This window comes from Oncorhynchus mykiss, chromosome 17 (genome assembly GCF_013265735.2).
Source record: "Oncorhynchus mykiss isolate Arlee chromosome 17, USDA_OmykA_1.1, whole genome shotgun sequence".
Classification (NCBI taxonomy): domain Eukaryota; kingdom Metazoa; phylum Chordata; class Actinopteri; order Salmoniformes; family Salmonidae; genus Oncorhynchus; species Oncorhynchus mykiss.
The window spans coordinates 87967117-87991981 of NC_048581.1; the positions used below are offsets into that span (position 1 = coordinate 87967117).

The following is a 24865-nucleotide window of genomic DNA, read 5'->3' on the forward strand; positions in this document are numbered from 1 at the left end:
ATAGGGGATGGATTGGAGATGGATGGGGGATGAAAGGGGAAAGTTAGGGGATGGGTTGGGGATGGATGGGGGATGGATTGGGGATAGTTAGGGGATGGGTTGGGGATAGTTAGGGGATGGATTGGGGATAGTTAGGGGATGGATTGGGGATGGATTGGGGATAGTTAGGGGATGGATTGAGGATTGATTGGGGATGGATAGGGGATGGATTGGGGATGGATTGGGGATGGTTAGGGGATGGATTGGGGATGGATGGGGGATGAAAGGGGAAAGTTAGGGGATGGGTTGGGGATGGATGGGGGATGGATTGGGGATAGTTAGGGGATGGGTTGGGGATAGTTAGGGGATGGATTGGGGATAGTTAGGGGATGGATTGGGGATAGTTAGGGGATGGATTGGGGATGGATTGGGGATAGTTAGGGGATGGATTGGAGATGGATGGGGGATGGATGGGGGATGGATTGGGGATGGATTGGGCATAGTTAGGGGATGGATTGGGGATAGTTAGGGCATGGATTGGGGATAGTTAGGGGATGGATTGGGGATGGATTGGGGATAGTTAGGGGATGGATTGGGGATAGTTAGGGGATGGTTTGGGGATGGATTGGGGATAGTTAGGTGATGGATTGGGGATGGATGGGGGATTGATTGGGGATGGATATGGGATGGATTGGAGATAGTTAGGGGATGGATTGGGGATAGTTAGGGGATGGATTGGGGATAGTTAGGGGATGGATTGGGGATAGTTAGGGGATGGATTGGGGATGGATTGGGGATAGTTAGGGGATGGATTGGGGATGGATGGGGGATGGATTGGGGATGGATTGGGGATAGTTAGGGGATGGATTGGGGATGGATTGGGGATAGTTAGGGGATGGATTGCGGATAGTTAGGGGATGGATTGGGGATGGATGGGGGATGGATTGGGGATGGATTGGGGATGGATTGGGGATAGTTAGGGGATGGATTGGGGATAGTTAGGGGATGGATTGGGGATGGATTGGGGATAGTTAGGGGATGGATTGGAGATGGATGGGGATGGATTTGGGATGGATTGGGGATGGATTGGGATAGTTAGGGGATGGTTTGGGGATAGTTAGGGGATGGATTGGGGATAGTTAGGGGATGGATTGGGGATGGATTGGGGATACTTAGGGGATGGATTGGGGATAGTTAGGGGATGGATTGGGGATAGTTAGGGGATGGATTGGGGATGGATGGGGGATCGATTGGGGATGGATATGGGATGGATTGGAGATAGTTAGGGGATGGATTGGGGATAGTTAGGGGATGGATTGGGGATAGTTAGGGGATGGATTGGGGATGGATAGGGGATAGTTAGGGGATGGATTGGGGATGGATGGGGGATGGATTGGGGATAGTTAGGGGATGGATTGGAGATGGATTGGGGATAGTTAGGGGATAGATTGGGGATGGATGGGGGATGGATTGGGGATGGATTGGGGATAGTTAGGGGGTGGATTGGGGATAGTTAGGGGATGGATTGGGGATAGTTAGGGCATGGATTGGGGATAGTTAGGGGATGGATTGGGGATGGATTGGGGATAGTTAGGGGATGGATTGGGGATAGTTAGGGGATGGTTTGGGGATGGATTGGGGATAGTTAGGTGATGGATTGGGGATGGATGGGGGATTGATTGGGGATGGATATGGGATGGATTGGAGATAGTTAGGGGATGGATTGGGGATAGTTAGGGGATGGATTGGGGATAGTTAGGGGATGGATTGGGGATAGTTAGGGGATGGATTGGGGATGGATTGGGGATAGTTAGGGGATGGATTGGGGATGGATGGGGGATGGATTGGGGATGGATTGGGGATAGTTAGGGGATGGATTGGGGATGGATTGGGGATAGTTAGGGGATGGATTGCGGATAGTTAGGGGATGGATTGGGGATGGATGGGGGATGGATTGGGGATGGATTGGGGATGGATTGGGGATAGTTAGGGGATGGATTGGGGATAGTTAGGGGATGGATTGGGGATGGATTGGGGATAGTTAGGGGATGGATTGGAGATGGATGGGGATGGATTTGGGATGGATTGGGGATGGATTGGGATAGTTAGGGGATGGTTTGGGGATAGTTAGGGGATGGATTGGGGATAGTTAGGGGATGGATTGGGGATGGATTGGGGATACTTAGGGGATGGATTGGGGATAGTTAGGGGATGGATTGGGGATAGTTAGGGGATGGATTGGGGATGGATGGGGGATCGATTGGGGATGGATATGGGATGGATTGGAGATAGTTAGGGGATGGATTGGGGATAGTTAGGGGATGGATTGGGGATAGTTAGGGGATGGATTGGGGATAGTTAGGGGATGGATTGGGGATGGATAGGGGATAGTTAGGGGATGGATTGGGGATGGATGGGGGATGGATTGGGGATAGTTAGGGGATGGATTGGAGATGGATTGGGGATAGTTAGGGGATAGATTGGGGATGGATGGGGGATGGATTGGGGATGGATTGGGGATAGTTAGGGGGTGGATTGGGGATAGTTAGGGGATGGATTGGGGATAGTTAGGGGATGGATTTGGGATAGTAGGGGATGGATTGGGGATATTTAGGGGATGATTGGGGATGGATAGGGAATAGTTAGGGGATGGATTGGGGATAGTTAGGGGATGGATTGGGGATAGTTAGGGGATGGATTGGGGATGGATAGGGGATGGGTTGGGGATGGATGGGGGATGGATTGGGGATAGTTAGGGGATGGATTGGGGATAGTTAGGGGATGGATTGGGGATGGATTGGGGATAGTTAGGGGATGGATTGGGGATGGATGGGAGATGGATTGGGGATGGATAGGGGATGGATTGGGGATAGTTAGGGGATGGATTGGGGATGGATTCGGGATAGTTAGGGGATGGATTGGGGATGGATAGGGGATGGATTGGGGATAGTTAGGGGATGGATTGGGGATGGATTGGGGATAGTTAGGGGATGGATTGGGGATAGTTTGGGGATGGATTGGGGATGGATGGGGGATGGATTGGGGATGGATTGGGGATAGTTAGGGGATGGATTGGGGATAGTTAGGGGATGGATTGGGGATGGATAGGGGATGGATTGGGGATAGTTAGGGGATGGATTGGGGATAGTTAGGGGATGGATTGGGGATGGATGGGGGATGGATTGGGGATGGATTGGGGATAGTTAGGGGATGGATTGCGATAGTTAGGGGATGGATTGGGGATAGTTAGGGGATGATTGGGGATAGTAGGGGATGGTTTGGGGATATTTAGGGGATGATTGGGGATGGATAGGGGATAGTTAGGGGATGGATTGGGGATAGTTAGGGGATGGATTGGGGATAGTTAGGGGATGGATTGGGGATGGATTGGGGATGGATAGGGGATGGGTTGGGGATGGATGGGGGATGGATTGGGGATAGTTAGGGGATGGATTGGGGATAGTTAGGAGATGGATTGGGGATAGTTAGGGGATGGATTGGGGATGGATGGAGGATGGATTGGGGATGGATAGGGGATGGATTGGAGATGGATGGGGGATGAAAGGGGAAAGTTAGGGGATGGGTTGGGGATGGATGCGGGATGGATTGGGGATAGTTAGGGGATGGGTTGGGGATAGTTAGGGGATGGATTGGGGATAGTTAGGGGATGGATTGGGGATGGATTGGGGATAGTTAGGGGATGGATTGAGGATTGATTGGGGATGGATAGGGGATGGATTGGGGATGGATTGGGGATGGTTAGGGGATGGATTGGGGATGGATGGGGGATGAAAGGGGAAAGTTAGGGGATGGGTTGGGGATGGATGGGGGATGGATTGGGGATAGTTAGGGGATGGGTTGGGGATAGTTAGGGGATGGATTGGGGATAGTTAGGGGATGGATTGGGGATAGTTAGGGGATGGATTGGGGATGGATTGGGGATAGTTAGGGGATGGATTGGAGATGGATGGGGGATGGATGGGGGATGGATTGGGGATGGATTGGGCATAGTTAGGGGATGGATTGGGGATAGTTAGGGCATGGATTGGGGATAGTTAGGGGATGGATTGGGGATGGATTGGGGATAGTTAGGGGATGGATTGGGGATAGTTAGGGGATGGTTTGGGGATGGATTGGGGATAGTTAGGTGATGGATTGGGGATGGATGGGGGATTGATTGGGGATGGATATGGGATGGATTGGAGATAGTTAGGGGATGGATTGGGGATAGTTAGGGGATGGATTGGGGATAGTTAGGGGATGGATTGGGGATAGTTAGGGGATGGATTGGGGATGGATTGGGGATAGTTAGGGGATGGATTGGGGATGGATGGGGGATGGATTGGGGATGGATTGGGGATAGTTAGGGGATGGATTGGGGATGGATTGGGGATAGTTAGGGGATGGATTGCGGATAGTTAGGGGATGGATTGGGGATGGATGGGGGATGGATTGGGGATGGATTGGGGATGGATTGGGGATAGTTAGGGGATGGATTGGGGATAGTTAGGGGATGGATTGGGGATGGATTGGGGATAGTTAGGGGATGGATTGGAGATGGATGGGGATGGATTTGGGATGGATTGGGGATGGATTGGGATAGTTAGGGGATGGTTTGGGGATAGTTAGGGGATGGATTGGGGATAGTTAGGGGATGGATTGGGGATGGATTGGGGATACTTAGGGGATGGATTGGGGATAGTTAGGGGATGGATTGGGGATAGTTAGGGGATGGATTGGGGATGGATGGGGGATCGATTGGGGATGGATATGGGATGGATTGGAGATAGTTAGGGGATGGATTGGGGATAGTTAGGGGATGGATTGGGGATAGTTAGGGGATGGATTGGGGATAGTTAGGGGATGGATTGGGGATGGATAGGGGATAGTTAGGGGATGGATTGGGGATGGATGGGGGATGGATTGGGGATAGTTAGGGGATGGATTGGAGATGGATTGGGGATAGTTAGGGGATAGATTGGGGATGGATGGGGGATGGATTGGGGATGGATTGGGGATAGTTACGGGGTGGATTGGGGATAGTTAGGGGATGGATTGGGGATAGTTAGGGGATGGATTTGGGATAGTAGGGGATGGATTGGGGATATTTAGGTGATGATTGGGGATGGATAGGGAATAGTTAGGGGATGGATTGGGGATAGTTAGGGGATGGATTGGGGATAGTTAGGGGATGGATTGGGGATGGATAGGGGATGGGTTGGGGATGGATGGGGGATGGATTGGGGATAGTTAGGGGATGGATTGGGGATAGTTAGGGGATGGATTGGGGATGGATTGGGGATAGTTAGGGGATGGATTGGGGATGGATGGGAGATGGATTGGGGATGGATAGGGGATGGATTGGGGATAGTTAGGGGATGGATTGGGGATGGATTCGGGATAGTTAGGGGATGGATTGGGGATGGATTGGGGATAGTTAGGGGATGGATTGGGGATGGATTGGGGATAGTTAGGGGATGGATTGGGGATAGTTTGGGGATGGATTGGGGATGGATGGGGGATGGATTGGGGATGGATTGGGGATAGTTAGGGGATGGATTGGGGATAGTTAGGGGATGGATTGGGGATGGATAGGGGATGGATTGGGGATAGTTAGGGGATGGATTGGGGATAGTTAGGGGATGGATTGGGGATGGATGGGGGATGGATTGGGGATGGATTGGGGATAGTTAGGGGATGGATTGCGATAGTTAGGGGATGGATTGGGGATAGTTAGGGGATGGATTGGGGATAGTAGGGGATGGATTGGGGATATTTAGGGGATGATTGGGGATGGATAGGGGATAGTTAGGGGATGGATTGGGGATAGTTAGGGGATGGATTGGGGATAGTTAGGGGATGGATTGGGGATGGATTGGGGATGGATAGGGGATGGGTTGGGGATGGATGGGGGATGGATTGGGGATAGTTAGGGGATGGATTGGGGATAGTTAGGAGATGGATTGGGGATAGTTAGGGGATGGATTGGGGATGGATGGAGGATGGATTGGGGATGGATAGGGGATGGATTGGAGATAGTTAGGGGATGGATTGGGGATAGTTAGGGGATGGATTGGGGATGGATTGGGGATAGTTAGGGGATGGATAGGGGAAGGATTGGGGATGGATTGGGGATAGTTAAGGGATGGATTGGGGATGGATGGGGAATTGATTGGGGATGGATTGGGAATAGTTAGGGGATGAATTGGGAATGGATTGGGGATGGATTGGGGATAGTTAGGGGATGGATTGGGGATAGTTAGGGGATGGATTGGGGATAGTTAGGGGATGGATTGGGGATGGATTGGGGATAGTTAGGGGATGGATTGGGGATAGTTAGGGGATGGATTGGGGATAGTTAGGTGATGGATTGGGGATGGATGGGGGATTGATTGGGGATGGATATGGGATGGATTGGAGATAGTTAGGGGATGGATTGGGGATAGTTAGGGGATGGATTGGGGATAGTTAGGGGATGGATTGGGGATAGTTAGGGGATGGATTGGGGATGGATTGGGGATAGTTAGGGGATGGATTGGGGATGGATGGGGGATGGATTGGGGATGGATTGGGGATAGTTAGGGGATGGATTGGGGATGGATTGGGGATAGGTAGGGGATGGATTGGGGATAGTTAGGGGATGGATTGGGGATGGATGCGGGATGGATTGGGGATGGATTGGTGATGGATTGGGGATGGATTGGGGATGGATTGGGGATAGTTAGGGGATGGATTGGAGATGGATGGGGATGGATTTGGGATGGATTGGGGATGGATTGGGGATAGTTAGGGGATGGATTGGGGATAGTTAGGGGATGGATTGGGGATAGTTAGGGGATGGATTGGGGATAGTTAGGGGATGGATTGGGGATAGTTAGGGGATGGATTGGGGATGGATGGGGGATCGATTGGGGATGGATATGGGATGGATTGGAGATAGTTAGGGGATGGATTTGGGATAGTTAGGGGATGGATTGGGGATAGTTAGGGGATGGATTGGGGATAGTTAGGGGATGGATTGGGGATGGATTGGGGATAGTTAGGGGATGGATTGGGGATGGATGGGGGATGGATTGGGGATAGTTAGGGGATGGATTGGGGATGGATTGGGGATAGTTAGGGGATAGATTGGGGATAGTTAGGGGATGGATTGGGGATGGATGGGGGATGGATTGGGGATGGATTGGGGAGAGTTAGGGGATGGATTGGGGATAGTTAGGGGATGGATTGGGGATAGTAGGGGATGGATTGGGGATATTTAGGGGACTATTGGGGATGGATAGGGGATAGTTAGGGGATGGATTGGGGATAGTTAGGGGATGGATTGGGGATAGTTAGGGGATGGATTGGGGATGGATGGGGGATGGATTGGGGATGGATAGGGGATGGATTGGAGATAGTTAGGGGATGGATTGGGGATAGTTAGGGGATGGATTGGGGATGGATTGGGGATAGTTAGGGGATGGATTGGGGATGGATAGGGGATGGATTGGGGATGGATTGGGGATAGTTAGGGGATGGATTGGGGATGGATTGGGGATAGTTAGGGGATGGATTGGGGATAGTTTGGGGATGGATGGGGGATGGATTGGGGATGGATTGGGGATAGTTAGGGGATGGATTGGGGATAGTTAGGGGATGGATTGGGGATGGATAGGGGATGGATTGGGGATGGATTGGGGATAGTTAGGGGATGGATTGGGGATGGATGGGGGATGGATTGGGGATGGATTGGGGATAGTTAGGGGATGGATTTGGGATAGTTAGGGGATGGATTGGGGATAGTTAGGGGATGGATTGGGGATAGTAGGGGATGGATTGGGGATGTTTAGGGGATGATTGGTGATGGATAGGGGATAGTTAGGGGATGGATTGGGGATAGTTAGGGGATGGATTGGGGATAGTTAGGGGATGGATTGGGGATGGATAGGGGATGGGTTGGGGATGGATGGGGGATGGATTGGGGATAGTTAGGGGATGGATTGGGGATAGTTAGGGGATGGATTGGGGATAGTTAGGGGATGGATTGGGGATGGATGGGGGATGGATTGGGGATGGATAGGGGATGGATTGTAGATAGTTAGGGGATGGATTGGGGATAGTTAGGGGATGGATTGGGGATGGATTGGGGATAGTTAGGGGATGGATTGGGGATGGATAGGGGAAGGATTGGGGATGGATTGGGGATAGTTAGGGGATGGATTGGGGATGGATGGGGGATGGATTGGGAATAGTTAGGGGATGGATTGGGAATGGATTGGGGATGGATTGGGGATGGATTGGGGATAGTTAGGGGATGGATTGAGGATGGATTGGGGATGATAGGGGATGGATTGGGGATGGATTGGGGATTGTTAGGGGATGGATTGGGGATGGATGGGGGATGGAAAGGGGAAAGTTAGGGCATGGGTTGGGGATGGATGGGGGATGGATTGGGGATAGTTAGGGGATGGGTTGGGGATAGTTAGGGGATGGATTGGGGATAGTTAGGGGATGGATTGGGGATGGATGGGGGATGGATTGGGGATAGTTAGGGGATGGATTGGGAATGGATTGGGGATAGTTAGGGGATGGATTGGGGATAGTTAGGGGATGGATTGGGGATGGATGGGGGATGGATTGGGGATGGATTGGGGATAGTTAGGGGATGGATTGGGGATGGATTGGGGATAGTTAGGGGATGGATTGGGGATAGTTAGGGCATGGATTGGGGATAGTTAGGGGATGGATTGGGGATATTTAGGGGATGATTGGGGATGGATTGGGGATAGTTAGGGGATGGATTGGGGATGGATAGGGGATGGAAAGGGGATAAGGGCAGGCTAGTACACAGGGGGAACATCAACAATAGAGTATACATCATTTTGAGATCAATCTGTTCTTCTGATTCCTTATTGTAGTCAGATTTTCAGGTTCCTAATTTCATATTTTTTCTCTGTCCAGTTGAATGAAATCAGACTGATTAATACACTGACCATGCTGTTTCTGACATCTGTTTTTTGGGATGCAAGTTTCTCATCTTTCCCTTCCTCTCTCCAGATGAGACTTCGTTCGAGGCGGGCATCAAGGTTCAGATCCACACACAGGACGAGCCTCCCTTCATTGACCAACTGGGTTTCGGTGTGGCCCCGGGCTTCCAGACCTTCGTATCCTGTCAGGAACAACGGGTAAGGTATCAATCAATCAATCAAGCATGCCATTATTGGCTCTTCCCAATGTGAGCTTGCTAAAAGGGAAGGCACAAAATGTGTAAAAAAAAACAAAATAATGGTTGTCTGGGTTATTGTTGATGTCTGTATGTGGGAGGTTGTTTTGTTGTTCGTGATGATGTCATCCTGCCATATTAATAAAGAAGGACGTGTGACGGACAGATTCCCGACCAGCATACACCATTACAGTGATTTCCAAAGGTCGTGTTCTTGATGAAAACAGGACGCGGTTATTCTGAAATCCAGTCGGTCCGTTTTCACCTTGAAAAAGACTCTACAATCTCAATTTATTTTTTCCTGATGCATGTGTTACCTTACAGGGATCTCATCAGTGGCTTGGTGGATATCCACACTTTTCAATCAGTGCTCCCATGCTCTCTCTTCGGGAAAGAAGAATAATTTCCTATGATGTATTCCATCCAACTCTACCCTCTCATCATGTACACTACCGTTCAAAGGTTTGGGGTCACTTAGAAATGTCCTTGTTTTTGAAAGAAAAGCACATTTTGTTGTCCATTAAAATAACATCAAATTGACCAGAAATACAGGGTAGACATTGTTAATGTAAATGACTATTGTAGTTGGAAACGATTTTTAATGGAATATCTACATAGGCGTACAGAGGCCCATTATCAGCAACCATCACTCCTGTGTTCCAATGGCACATTGTGTTAGCTAATCCAAGTTTATAATTTTAAAAGGCAAATTGATCATTAGAAAACCCTTTTGCAATTATGTTAGCACAGCTGAAAACTGTTGTGCTGATTAAAGAAGCAATACAACTGGTCTTCTTTAGACTAGTTGTGTATCTGGAGCATCAGCATTTGTGGGTTCGATAACAGGCTCAAAATGGCCAGAAACAAAGTCCTTTCTTCTGAAACTCGTCCGTCTATTCTTGTTCTGAGAAATGAAAGCTATTCCATGTGAGAAATTGCCAAGAAAATGAAGATCTTGTACAACACTGTGTACTACTCCCTTCACAGAACAGCACAAACTGGCTCTAAACAGAATAGAAAGAGGAGTGGGAGGCCCCGGTGCACAACTGAGCAAGAGAACAAGTACATTCGAGTGTCCAGTTTGAGAAACAGACACCTCACAAGTCCTCAACTGGCAGCTTCATTAAATAGTGCCCGCAAAACACCAGTCTCAATGTCAACAGTGAAGAGGCGACTCCGGGATTCTTGCCTTCTAGGCAGAGTTGCAAAGATAAAGCCATATCTCAGACTGGACAATAAAAATAAAAGATTAAGATGGGCAAAATAATACAGATACTGGACAGAGGAACTCTGCCTAGAAGGCCAGCATCCTGGAGTCGCCTCTTCTCTGTTGACGTTGAGACTGCTATTTTGCGGGTACTATTTAATGAAGGTGCCAGTAATCAGGGAGATGATGGAGGTGAATCTGATGACGCACAGGTGCGCGTAACGATGGTGACAGGTGTGCGCCATAATGAGCAGTCTGGTGCCCTAGAGGCCAGAGAGGGAGCATGCGTGACACTGATGCTCCAGATACTCAGCTAGTCTAAAGAAGGCCAGTTTTATTGCTTCTTTAATCAGGACAACAGTTTTCAGCTGTGCTAACATGATTGCAAAAGGGTTTTCTAATGATCAATTAGCCTTTTAAAATTATAAACTTGGATTAGCTAACAACGTGCCATTGGAACACAGGAGTGATGGTTGCTGATAATGGGCCTCTGTACGCCTATGTAGATATTCCATTACAAATCTGTCGTTTCCAACTACAATAGTCATTTACAACATTAACAATATCTACACTGTATTTCTGATCAATTTTATGTTATTTTAATGGACAACAAATGTGCTTTTTGTTCAAAAACAAGGACATTTCTAAGTGACCCCAAACTTTTGAATGGTAGTGCATATCTAACCTGACAGAGTGAAATCCTAGGTATTTATACTCTCTCTGGGACTATAGATTATGTTGTGACTTTACTTTCATTAATCTGATGAATGTTATTTATTTAATCCACTAACTAGGTTTAATTGTTACCCGATTAAATTAATAATGTAACAATTAACTCATTAGGAATTTGGGGCACCACGAGAGCGGTTGTTTAAAGAGTTATCTCCCGAATTAAACTCTAAAGGTTTCCAAGGGTATCAAAGTGTTATTTTGACCACATAGTGCAAAAAAAGTAATATATAATGGGGTAAGCACCCTTGAATCTTGGTTCATAATACAGTCGACTTAGAACCTTGACGGTTTCCAATTATTTCTGCGGTTTTGATTCATAAATCGAACCAGACACTGGAAACGTACATTTTTTGTACAACTTTTGACTAGTTTTGTGTGTGTATCTAATATATATATTTCTCATGTCATTGCTTACATGTATGCATAAATAAGACCTTATAGATGCCAAGTATTGGTCATGATATGGTTTCAGTTATCACATTCATAAAACAGTCAACGTATTAATCATAACCTCGTATCATATCATCATTCTGACAGTCGTAACCTCCTGCAACTGCTAAAAACCCCAGCCTTACTTATGATTCAGTACTACACAAATTGGTTGAATTATTTATTCACCAACTAACTAAATGATAAGACAGGATAAACATACACACCTAATAAATTAGATAAAGGTTGCTAGATGACTGACTCAATATATGGCGGCTTGTGGTGGAGAGGGAGGGAGAGAGAGAGAGAGAGAAAGAGACACTTATCGTTGATACGTTTTAGGAACTACTCTCACAGTAATCATATAATATAGACACGAACCGCCGCCCGTTTGAAGTTAGAAATCATGAATGTATTTACGTGTAAATGCATTCGTTCGCCGCGTGTCTCTGTCGAAACCAGGCCTTCTTAGGAAGGTTGTTGGACCTTTCTGCCTCGTGCTTGTAAGGCTCTGAAAGGCTCTGACCCCAGCAGCTCCCTCCTCCACCTCTGTGGGTGAGAGAGGGTCTGGTTGAAATAAGCCATTTTTAAGCTGATCTGACCCATTCGGATCCTCACAGGACAGTCATGACAAATGCGTTTGATGAAATGAACACAGGAGATAAGGTTTGAATAGATCATGTTTTTTGCCAGAGACGTCATCAGAGCGCGCAACAGAACAGTGTACTGTCTACGCTCTGTCTCCTCTCAGTTTGTTGTTGTTATAAAATAGTTTCTAAATCATAGCAGAAGTTTGTATTACTGTGGATACTGCTACGCGGTCAGCCTTTAAGGCTGGGACTGCAAGTTTGTCTCCAGGATTCCTGTTAAGTAGCAGTTAGCTGCTAGCCATCATGAAAATGGAGCAGGCTAATGCTAGCAGTGCTAGCCATCATGAAAACGGAGCAGGCTAACGCTAGCAGTGCTAGCCATCATGAAAACGGAGCAGGCTAACTCTAGCAGTGCTAGCCATCATGAAAATGGAGCAGGCTAACGCTAGCAGTGCTAGCCTACCGGTGCTAGCCTACCGGTGTGTTTATCCACAGCTGGGAACAAATGCTTCAGGTGTGATATTATTTCCACACAATCATAAGATAAGGTGGAACTAGAAAATGAACTGGGATGTGTCTGCCCTAAATGCAGCACCATCAATCAGCTCAGGGAAGAGATCCTCCGGCTGTTAGCTCGGCTGAGAGAAAAGGATAACCTGCTTTCTAAGTACACCGACCTTGCTGTAACCCAGGCAACCTGAATCACAGTTTTAAATGCCTCCTATAGCAAAGCTGTCGATGAGTTGGGTGACGTTGATCTGTCCAAATCTAACAGACAGATGTTCAGCTCAACTCCACGGCCCCATGGGAGGCTGGACAGGAGATCGGGGAGGCAGTCTGGCCACCCTTCATCTATCCGAGAAGATCTGATCCAGCTTTGCCCCGCTTGAGATGGATCTACCAGCCCAGGAAGTCAGCACAGATCTTGGGTGTATACACTCCCCCACGGCCACCACAGTTCAGCAGGTCGCTGACTCAAGACAGAAGGGTCTCAGGCCATAGAGACTGACGGACAGGGTCTGGTAGTGCTCCAGTCCCAGCAACATCAAACTGTTTTAGAGACTGACGGACAGGGTCTGGTAGTGCTCCAGTCCCAGCAACATCAACCTGTAATAGAGACTGACGGACAGGGTCTGGTAGTGCTCCAGTCCCAGCAACATCAATCTGTTATAGAGACTGACAGACAGGGTCTGGTAGTGCTCCAGTCCCAGCAACATCAAACTGTTTTAGAGACTGACGGACAGGGTCTGGTAGTGCTCCAGTCCCAGCAACATCAAACTGTTTTAGAGACTGACAGACAGGGTCTGGTAGTGCTCCAGTCCCAACAATATCAAACTGTTTTAGAGACTGACGGACAGGGTCTGGTAGTGCTCCAGTACCAACATCAAACTGTTTTAGAGACTGACGGACAGGGTCTGGTAGTGCTCCAGTCCCAACATCAAACTGTTTTAGAGACTGACGGACAGGGTCTTGTAGTGCTCCAGTCCCAGCAACATCAATCTGTTTTAGAGACTGACGGACAGGGTCTGGTTGTGCTCCAGACCCAGCAACATCAAACTGTTTTAGAGACTGACGGACAGGGTCTGGTAGTGCGCCAGTCCCAGCAACATCAAACTGTTTTAGAGACTGACGGACAGGGTCTGGTTGTGCTCCAGTCCCAGCAACATCAAACTGTTTTAGAGACTGACAGACAGGGTCTGGTACTGATCCAGTCCCAGCAACATCAAACTGTTTTAGAGACTGACGGACAGGGTCTGGTTGTGCTCCAGTCCCAGCAACATCAAACTGTTTTAGAGACTGACGGACAGGGTCTGGTAGTGCTCCAGTCCCAGCAACATCAAACTGTTTTAGAGACTGACGGACAGGGTCTGGTAGTGCTCCAGTCCCAGCAACATCAAACTGTTTTAGAGACTGACGGACAGGGTCTGGTAGTGCTCCAGTCCTCCCTGTCAGAATAACCAACAGAGGACTTGGAAACCCGATCAACTCCTGTAGAAATGGCACAGTGGTTATTGTGAGTGACCCCTTGGCAGAAAACACAGAATTTATTTGAACTGCTGATACATTCAAATAATACACAACTGTCGGTGTCACCAGAGGATTTGGATGGCTCACAACTTCCTCCAGCTAAATCAAGACAAGACTGAGGTACTTATTTTTGGAGCCAAAGCACAGAGATATAATCTGGCCGCATATTTTAATTCACAGGCAATAAAGATAAAACACAAGGTAAAAAACCTAGCTTTTTACCGCCTGAGGTTCATTGCCAAGGTGCGGCCGTTTCTCTCTCAGGCTGATACAGAGAGACGTATCCATTCTTATATTACAAGCTGGCTTGACTACTGTGATGCTCTCCAGTCTGGTCTACCAAAGAAAGCCATTGGTCAACTACAAAACATAGAGAATGCTGCATCACGGGTACTGACTAAGACCAGACGGAGAGCAGAGACATTACACCGGTTTTAAGGTCTCTGTACTGTAAAACATACAGAATGCTGCAGGGTACTGACCAAGACCAGACAGAGAGCACACATTACACCGGTTTTAAGGTCTCTGCACTGGCTGCCTGTGAATTTTAGAATACATTTAAAAATTAAATCAATCCACGATTGTTCAACCCAATACATGTCAGACATGCTTTTAAGTTATGTACCCAGTAGGTCCCTCAGGTCCTCTCACACTGGTCTTTTAACTATCCAAAGCCGAGGACCAAGAGGCATGGAAAGGCAGCCTTTAGTTATTATGCCCCAGCATCTGAATTGCCTGCCAGAGAACCTGAGAGAGGCTGAAATGATGGGATTCTTTTTAAAGAGATTTTTGAAACCTTTTTAGCTTTGATTTTCATTAGGAATGTTTTTTTAGTCGTTCAGTTTTTATTGTTATTATTTATTATTTAGTTTTTTATCCTCTTGTGTTTGATGTGTAGTAAATCTTTGTTTTTTATATTCATATTCATTTGTCTTTTTTTTTCCTATGAAAAACATTGCATTCTATGTCTGAATTATTAAAGCTTGATTTTTATGATTAGTCCATATTATCGATCCTGCCACGGTAACTTATGTTTTGGAGAATTTGTGTCCGATGTGTGTGCCGGTTCCGAGAGAGAAAGAGAGAGAAAGAGAGAGAAATAGAGGAGTGAGGGGGGGAGAGAGAGAGAGAGAGAGAGAGAGAGAGAGAGAGAGAGAGAAAGAGAGAGAAATAGAGAGAAATAGAGAAGGAGAGAGAGAGAGTGAGGGGGGAGAGAGAGAGAGAGAGAGAGAGAGAGAAAGGGAAAAAGAGAGAAAGAGAGAGAAATAGAGAAGGAGAGAGAGAGAGAGTGAGGGGGGGAGAGAGAGAGAGAGAGAGAGAGAAATAGAGAAGGATAGAGAGAGTGAGGGGGGAGAGAGAGAGAGAGAGAAAGAGGGAAAAGAGAGAAAGAGAGAGAAATAGAGAAGGAGAGAGAGAGAGAGAGAGTGAGGGGGAGAGAGAGATAGAGAAAGGGAAAAAGAGAGAAAGAGAGAGAGAGAGAGAGAGAGAGAGAGAGAAAGGGAAAGGGAAAAAGAGAGAGAGAGAGAGAAAGAAAGGGGGAGAGAGAAAGAGAGGAAGAGAGAGAGACACACACACACACACACACACACACACACACACACTGGACCTGCAGCCACGACATCATCAGCATGCGTAATCCCACCGCAGCCTGATTAGACCTGTCCTGGACACTCTGCCAGCATTAGAGGCTTTGTCTTAGTTTTTATTACTCTCTGACTTACCAAGCTGTCCGTACACCTAGTGGCCTCATGGCTGGAATGTTATTAACATTAAATATGAATAACATCATCAGCATTATGAAATATATATATTTATTTTATAATTTCATAATTCAATAAGAGGAACACCGGTTTAAAAAAACTATACAACACAAACATTTGTTTCTCTATTGGTTTTTTTCGGAGGCTGTTATAATAATAATGATGATGATAAGCCTTTCACAGACAGTTGCAAAAGTACAGAGAATCGCAGTCATATACACACCCACAGAATCAACCCTCTGCAAACATTTTCCCGAAAAGGAAAAATGTACGTGGGTGGCTTGAATGTTGGGTGAATAACGCTTTGAGAATGACTTGGTAGTGAATAAAGAGCTGCCAAGCATGGTGAAATCATTATACAGACGGCTGGATCTTCAGACAGGTATGAAACTAATGATGAGTTGGACAAACCCAGAGAAAGCTAGTGTTGTGTCTCAAATGGAACCGCATTCCCTACATAGGGTCCTATGGGATTTTGGTGAAAGGTAGTGCACTAAATAGGGAATAGGGTGCCATTTGGGATGCACACTCCAAGAGAAATGTAGCGTTATGACCGTAACTACTGTTCCCTGAAGGAGGGAAATGAGGTACATCATATTGTGGGGTAGTCGCACTCTTGCGACTTTCGGTTGAACGATCTACAATCACGGCCGACAAGGCCAATGAAAATCCACGCCTCGCCTTCTACAGGTGATAAGCGTGAAGATTCCTTCCTTCAATTTAATACCACACTTCGCCGAGCCCAAGAACAGGCGGGGCCAAACAGGTGTTGTACCTCATTTACCTCCTTCAGAGAACAATAGTTATAACGCTATCTTCCCTTTCAGTCAGTAAACTTCAATACAACATATAATATAATATATATAATATAATCACGCCCCAAACCGACCCCATACGTATACTAAATAAAAATGGCCCATGGCAGACCAGCCAGACCTGACCCTGCCAGATGTAGCAGTCTGAGTATTGCACACAGCTCACTGCCTTGTGACATTCCCCTGTCTCAGTCACAAGCACACTGAGTGATGTACTGGGAGAAATAAAACCTCACAAAAGTGAAAGCCAGCATCCCGGAGTCTCCTCTTCACTGTTGACGTTGAGACTGGTGTTTTGCCGGTACTATTTAATGAAGCTGCCAGTTGAGGACTTGTGAGGCGTCTGTTTCTCAAACGAGACACTCTAATGTACTTGTCTTGTTGCTCAGTTGTGCACCGGGGCCTCCCACTCCTCTTTCTATTATGGTTTGGGCTGTACTGTGTAGGGAGAAGTACACAGTGTTGTACGAGATCCTCAGTTTCTTGGCAATTTCTTGCATGGAATAGCCAACATTTCTCAGAACAATAATAGACTGACGAGTTTCAGAAGAACGGTCTTTGTTTGTGGCCATTTTGAGCCTGTAATCGAACCCACAAATGCTGATGCTCCAGATACTAGATTAACTAGTCTAAAGAAGGCCAGTTGTTTTATTAGTTCTTTAATCAGCATAACAGTTTTCAGCTGTGCTAACATAATTGCAAAAGGGTTTTCTAATGATCAATTAGCCTTTTAAAAGTACAAATTTGGATTAGCTAACACAACGTGCCATTGGAACACAGGAGTGATGGTTGCTGATAATGGGCCACTGTACACCTACGTAGATATTCCATTTAAAAAATCTGCCGTTTCCAGCTAAAAAAAAAGTCATTTGCAACATTAAGAATGTCTACTCTGTATTTCTGAGTCATTTTAATGGACCAAAAAAAGTGACCCAAAACTTTTGAACGGTAGTGTAGCTGTATAGGTTCAGGTATGTACAGTTTGTCCTTACATCTCTCTGTCTCTCCTTTATAGCTGACATACCTGCCTCCTCCGTGGGGCGACTGCAAGTCTACTCCCATGGACTCTGACTTCTTCAACGCCTACAGCCTCACGGCCTGCCGTATCGACTGTGAGACGCGCTACCTGGTGGAGAACTGTAATTGCCGCATGGTGCACATGCCTGGTAGGAGCTTCTCTCTCTCTCGCTCTCTCGCTCTCTCTCTCTCTCTCTCTCTCTCTCTCTCTCTCTCTCTCTCTCTCTCTCTCTCTCTCTCTCTCTCTCTCTCTCTCTCTCATTCAATGACACATAAACACACATACAACCTGGTAAGAACTGAGACTGATGCATGGCGCACATGCCTGGTAGTTGAGTCCTGAGTCCTGGCTCTATGGAGTTTTCCTAATTCAATCTTCTGAAGGCAGCTCTGGAACTAACGTGATTGGTTGGATAAAGCTTTTTTTTTTCTCGCGTCATGTTAAAATCATCTATATATGTGACTTTTTTTTAGATACATTCGGATTATTTGTTTTACATGATATGCAAGAAAATGCTAATATTGGCCCCGTGACCTAAACGCTAACATGTAGAAACTAAACGTTTCTTTTCAGCACCATGGAGTGAATCCTTTCCACCGCTACACCTGGCTATCAGCGGAGCCTTGTCTGGCAGCGAAACAGTTCATTCAGCCTCATTTACTGCCTTTAAAAAAAAACATAGCTGATACAGCTGACTTGCTTAAACAAATGTGGTTTCTACTGACAGTTGAGATGTACAAACTATGGCATAAGGGGACGACGAGAGGATCAGAGGCAATCCGTAATTTAGATTAAGACATTAATGAGAGAGATAGGACGGACATAGTCAATGTAACTATTTGTTCAGCACTTTTGAAATGTACAGCAGAATTCAGATCATGGGCCGTTCTTACAGTATTCTCCCTGTACACCAAGTCAGAACCGTAGGATAAATAAAGGGGGCATATCAGCAGACAATGAAAGTTCTTACAATATTCAATGATTACAGGCTATAGGCTACATGTGCACCACCAAGTCAGAACAGTGGGCTAAGTTATGAGGGGAAATGGACCAAGTTATTAGGGTGAGGCACATTGGCTACCAACAGCTTACTACACAACATACACTTAGTATTACTTTCTTAGCTACAGTATACACATCTCCCTGGCATATTACATAATTTATGCCGCAGCATACAGTATATTTTTGGACCTTGTCCTGTGCTCACTTGAACAGGGAGGTGGCATGGCGGTCCCTCATGGGCAAATCTTGTCATCAAACTTTGTCATAAAAATCTGCCATTCTCTGGATTTATTGTGCTTTCAAGACAACTGGGAACTCTGAAAAAAAATGATGCTGTCCATATGTAGCTTGGTCACAGGTCCAGGGATGGCTGAAGAATTTTAACATTTGCCGAGAACTAACGCTTCAGATAGCCACTAACGCTGCAGAAAAGCCATAGTAAATCAATCAATAATATAATAATTATTTTAGCAAAAATGTTTATTTTTAATGTACAATCTGTAGAAGCTATGAGAATAAAAAAGGTTCAGTACTTTTGTGAAGCATCACAGCACAGTTGAAAAATATATGGCAAATAAAAAAACGAAATGGATGGTGTTAAGAGATAGATGGGAGGGGTTGAATGGAGCTGAAGGATGGGACTGGATGGTGTTGAGAGATAGATGGGAGGGGTTGAATGGAGCTGAAGGTTGGGACTGGATGGTGTTGAGAGATAGATGGGAGGGGTTGAATGGAGCTGAAGGTTGGGACTGGATGGTGTTGAGAGATAGATGGGAGGGGTTGAATGGAGCTGAAGGTTGGGACTGGATGGTGTTGAGAGATAGATGGGAGGGGCTGAATGGAGCTGAAGGTTGGGACTGGATGATGTTGAGAGATAGATGGGAGGGGATGAATGGAGCTCAAGGGTGGGACTGGATGGTGTTGAGAGATAGATGGGAGGGGTTGAATGGAGCTGAAGGGACTGGATGGTGTTGAGAGATAGATGGGAGGGGTTGAATGGAGCTGAAGGTTGGGACTGGATGGTGTTTAGAGATAGATGGGAGGGGTTGAATGGAGCTGAAGGATGGGACTGGATGGTGTTGAGAGATAGATGGGAGGGGTTGAATGGAGCTGAAGGTTGGGACTGGATGGTTTTGAGAGATAGATGGGAGGGGCTGAATGGAGCTCAAGGGTAGGACTAATAACAAGATAACCAATGTAAAACATACAGGGTCTGTAAAATGTATATAGGTTCAGAAATGTTGTGAAATAGCACAGTTACAAATATAAATCAAACTGGATGGACATCAGAAATAGGAGGAAGAACTAAAAACAAACAAAATATAACTATTGTAAAATAGATTGAGTATAAGATGTATAAAGTGAAGGTAGAAGCCGAAGTGTTTATTAGTTTACTCCAATTGGGGGATCGGCGGTAGGGTTAGCGGGGAATAATAATAAAGGTATATTATTTTTAAAAGTATGTATGTCTATATAGGTATGTGTATGTATATATGTGTATATATATGCATGCGTGTATGGATATATATATTTACCCCAAAAATTGATATGGGGGATTGGAAAAGATGCAGACAATTACATTGATGGAAGCAACGATCTTTCCGATAATATTAAAGCTGATCCTCCCCTTAAAATGAAAGAAAATGTACAAAAGAAAGAGTCCATGTTTGTATGGAGGCTTTATTAACTCAAAGGATTTGTATATTTGTTTTTACATTGTTTGCAAATTGATTTTTGACACGCATTCAAAACAGTCCTGAAGGATGGGTCGCCCATATTACAAAAGTAGAAAATGCTATTCTGTGCTAGAAATAAATATTACAAAACATAGTCTGGGACAGTTGTGGGATGCGATAGATCCCATATTAAAACATAGTCTGGGACAGTTGTGGGATGTGATAGATCTCCATATTAAAACATAGTCTGGGACAGTTGTGGGATGTGATAGATCCCCATATTAAAACATAGTCTGGGACAGTTGTGGGATGTGATAGATCCCCATATTAAAACATAGTCTGGGACAGTTGTGGGATGTGATAGATCCCCATATTAAAACATAGTCTGGGACAGTTGTGGGATGTGATAGATCCTCATATTAAAACATAGTCTGGGACAGTTGTGGGATGTGATAGATCCTCATATTAAAACATAGTCTGGGACAGTTGTGGGATGCGATAGATCCCCATATTAAAACATAGTCTGGGACAGTTGTGGGATGTGATAGATCTCCATATTAAAACATAGTCTGGGACAGTTGTGGGATGTGATAGATCCCCATATTAAAACATAGTCTGGGACAGTTGTGGGATGTGATAGATCCTCATATTAAAACATAGTCTGGGACAGTTGTGGGATGCGATAGATCCCATATTAAAACATAGTCTGGGACAGTTGTGGGATGTGATAGATCCCATATTAAAACATAGTCTGGGACAGTTGTGGGATGTGATAGATCTCCATATTAAAACATAGTCTGGGACAGTTGTGGGATGCGATAGATCCCATATTAAAACATAGTCTGGGACAGTTGTGGGATGTGATAGATCCCATATTAAAACATAGTCTGAGACAGTTGTGGGATGTGATAGATCCCCATATTAAAACATAGTCTGGGACAGTTGTGGGATGTGATAGATCCCATATTAAAACATAGTCTGAGACAGTTGTGGGATGTGATAGATCCCCATATTAAAACATAGTCTGGGACAGTTGTGGGATGTGATAGATCCCCATATTAAAACATAGTCTGGGACAGTTGTGGGATGTGATGGGACAGTTGTGGGATGCGAGCCACTGCCTGTTCACCCCGCTATCATCCAGAAGGCGAGGTCAGTACAGGTGCATCAAAGCTGGGACCGAGAGACTGAAAAACAGCTTCTATCTCAAGGCCATCAGACTGTTAAACAGCCACCACTAACACTGAGTGGCTGCTGCCAACACACTGACACTGACTCAACTCCAGCCACTTTAATAATGGGAATTGATGGGAAATGATGTAAATATATCACTAGCCACTTTAAACAATGCTACCTTATATAATGTTACTTACCCTACATTATTCATCTCATACGCATACGTATATACTGTACTCTATATCATCGACGGTATCCTTATGTAATACATGTATCACTAGCCACTTTATACTATACTATGCCACTTTGTTTACATACTCATCTCATTGTACATACTGTACCCGATACCATCTACTGTATCTTGCCTATGCTGCTCTGTACCATCACTCATTCATATATCCTTATGTACATATTCTTTATCCCCTTACACTGTGTACAAGACAGTAGTTTTGGAATTGTTAGTTAGATTACTTGTTATTACTGCATTGTCGGAACTAGAAGCACAAGCATTTCGCTACACTCGCATTAACATCTGCTAACCATGTGTATGTGACAAATAAAATTTGATTTGATTTGATTTGATTTGATTTGATTTGATAGATCCCCATATTAAAACATAGTCTGGGACAGTTGTGGGATGTGATAGATCCCATATTAAAACATAGTCTGGGACAGTTGTGGGATGTGATAGATCCCCATATTAAAACATAGTCTGGGACAGTTGTGGGATGTGATAGATCCCCATATTAAAACATAGTCTGGGACAGTTGTGGGATGTGATAGATCCCCATATTAAAACATAGTCTGGGACAGTTGTGGGATGTGATAGATCCCATATTAAAACATAGTCTGGGACAGTTGTGGGATGTGATAGATCCCCATATTAAAACATAGTCTGGGACAGTTGTGGGATGTGATAGATCCCCATATTAAAACATAGTCTGGGACAGTTGTGGGATGTGATAGATCCCCATATTAAAACATAGTCTGGGACAGTTGTGGGATGTGATAGATCCCATATTAAAACATAGTCTGGGACAGTTGTGGGATGTGATAGATCCCCATATTAAAACATAGTCTGGGACAGTTGTGGGATGTGATAGATCCCATATTAAAACATAGTTTGGGACAGTTGTGGGATGTGATAGATCCCATATTAAAACATAGTCTGGGACAGTTGTGGGATGTGATAGATCCCATATTAAAACATTGTCTGGGACAGTTGTGGGATGTGATAGATCCCCATATTAAAACATAGTCTGGGACAGTTGTGGGATGTGATAGATCCCCATATTAAAACATAGTCTGGGACAGTTGTGGGATGTGATAGATCTCCATATTAAAACATAGTCTGGGACAGTTGTGGGATGTGATAGATCCCATATTAAAACATAGTCTGGGACAGTTGTGGGATGCGATAGATCCCCATATTAAAACAACCACAAGCATCAAAACCACTTTGTTGCGCAATATGGTTGACGCAACAGACCAGAACATTTCGCTTAAAATGTTGATGAACTATTAGGCTGTTTCTTCACATTATAAGAGCAGCAATGCGAACACAGTAGTAGGCTATAAGCATGAATGTTCCATTAGTGGAAAACACCATTATCAAAAGACACTGCAAATACAATTATACATGTAATGTTTTTATTATAAAGGTGAACTCACACGCTGCTTATATATACTAGTTAGGCTCTTTCACCCCTTGTTAATACTAGTTAGGCTCTTTCACCCCTTGTTTAATACTAGTTAGGCTCTTTCACCCCTTGTTTAATACTAGTTAGGCTCTTTCACCCCTTGTTAATACTAGTTAGGCTCTACACCCCTTGTTTAATACTAGTTAGGCTCTACACCCCTTGTTAATACTAGTTAGGCTCTACACTCCTTGTTTAATACTAGTTAGGCTCTACACCCCTTGTTTAATACTAGTTAGGCTCTACACCCCTTGTTAATACTAGTTAGGCTCTACACTCCTTGTTAATACTAGTTAGGCTCTACACTCCTTGTAAAGTGGATTAATGTGTTTCATTTGAAGAAGTTATTTGGCCACTTTAGTTGTGATACAAACCTCATCGAAACATATAGGCCTATAGGATAGAATACATGAGGTGTGCGACTATGATTAGAAAAATAAAATGCATTGTTTCTTATGCTGGGCATCACTCACAAAGTGATAATATGTAATTGATAGGCTTATATTGTCACCCATCAGACTATTCTTGATTTAAATCTTCTCTTTACTTAGACTAAATAATATATGTTTGAAATGTGTTATAATTTAGAATGGACCATTATCATGCACCTGTATCGAAACAGGGTCAGGGGGAAAAAATACATGTCACCTATAGTGAATGGAGGACACTTTTCCCCTGGTTCATTTTTATTCCAGCCAGGTTGGCTGTACTCCTGTTGTAAAGAGAAGCAATGTGCTTAATATTAGAAAAGTTGATGAATAAATATAGCAGGCCTAGCCTTTAGAAAGCTGATGGGATCCTCTTCTTTTTAATAGAGACCATCACTCTTGTTTTCTTGTATGATTGCCTAGCCTATAGAGATGTTGAGCAACATGAGCTCATGGGATCTCATGAAGTGATTGATTAGATTTTCGATCACATTAGCATTGATGTCAGAGTGATTAGAGGGACAATAGAGTGCTGAGTACCCGGCAGTTAGGAAGTTTGGTAGACTACTAATGACCATCAGCAGCATCAGAGCTTGGAGAAGCCTAATTACTGTGACTAAACGGTCACCTGAATTTCATGACTCGTGACCGCTGGTGTGGTCGGTAATACAGACAACAGCCCTACCCCCTACTGTACTGGTGTGGTCGGTAATACAGACAACAGCCCTACCCCCTACTGTACTGGTGTGGTCGGTAATACAGACAACAGCCCTACCCCCTACTGTACTGGTGTGGTCGGTAATACAGACAACAGCCCTACCCCCTACTGTACTGGTGTGGTCGGTAATACAGACAACAGCCCTACCCCCTACTGTACTGGTGTGGTCGGTAATACAGACAACAGCCCTACCCCCTACTGTACTGGTGTGGTCGGTAATACAGACAACAGCCCTACCCCCTACTGTACTGGTGTGGTCGGTAATACAGACAACAGCCCTACCCCCTACTGTACTGGTGTGGTCGGTAATACAGACAACAGCCCTACCCCCTACTGTACTGGTGTGGTCGGTAATACAGACAACAGCCCTACCCCCTACTGTACTGGTGTGGTCGGTAATACAGA

General features: G+C 45.4%; 1 protein-coding gene across 4 annotated transcripts in view; it reads left to right on the forward strand.

Moving 5' to 3' along the window:
- The window catches only part of LOC110493299 (acid-sensing ion channel 1), a 459369-nt gene that overhangs the window by 410321 nt on the left and 24183 nt on the right, over positions 1-24865 (forward strand). For all 4 annotated transcript variants that reach the window (XM_036950916.1, XM_036950915.1, XM_036950917.1 and 1 more), the window contains 2 exons: positions 9019-9146; positions 17761-17911. In XM_036950916.1, coding sequence (XP_036806811.1) covers positions 9019-9146; positions 17761-17911 — 279 coding nt within the window. The remainder of the gene's footprint in view (positions 1-9018; positions 9147-17760; positions 17912-24865) is intronic.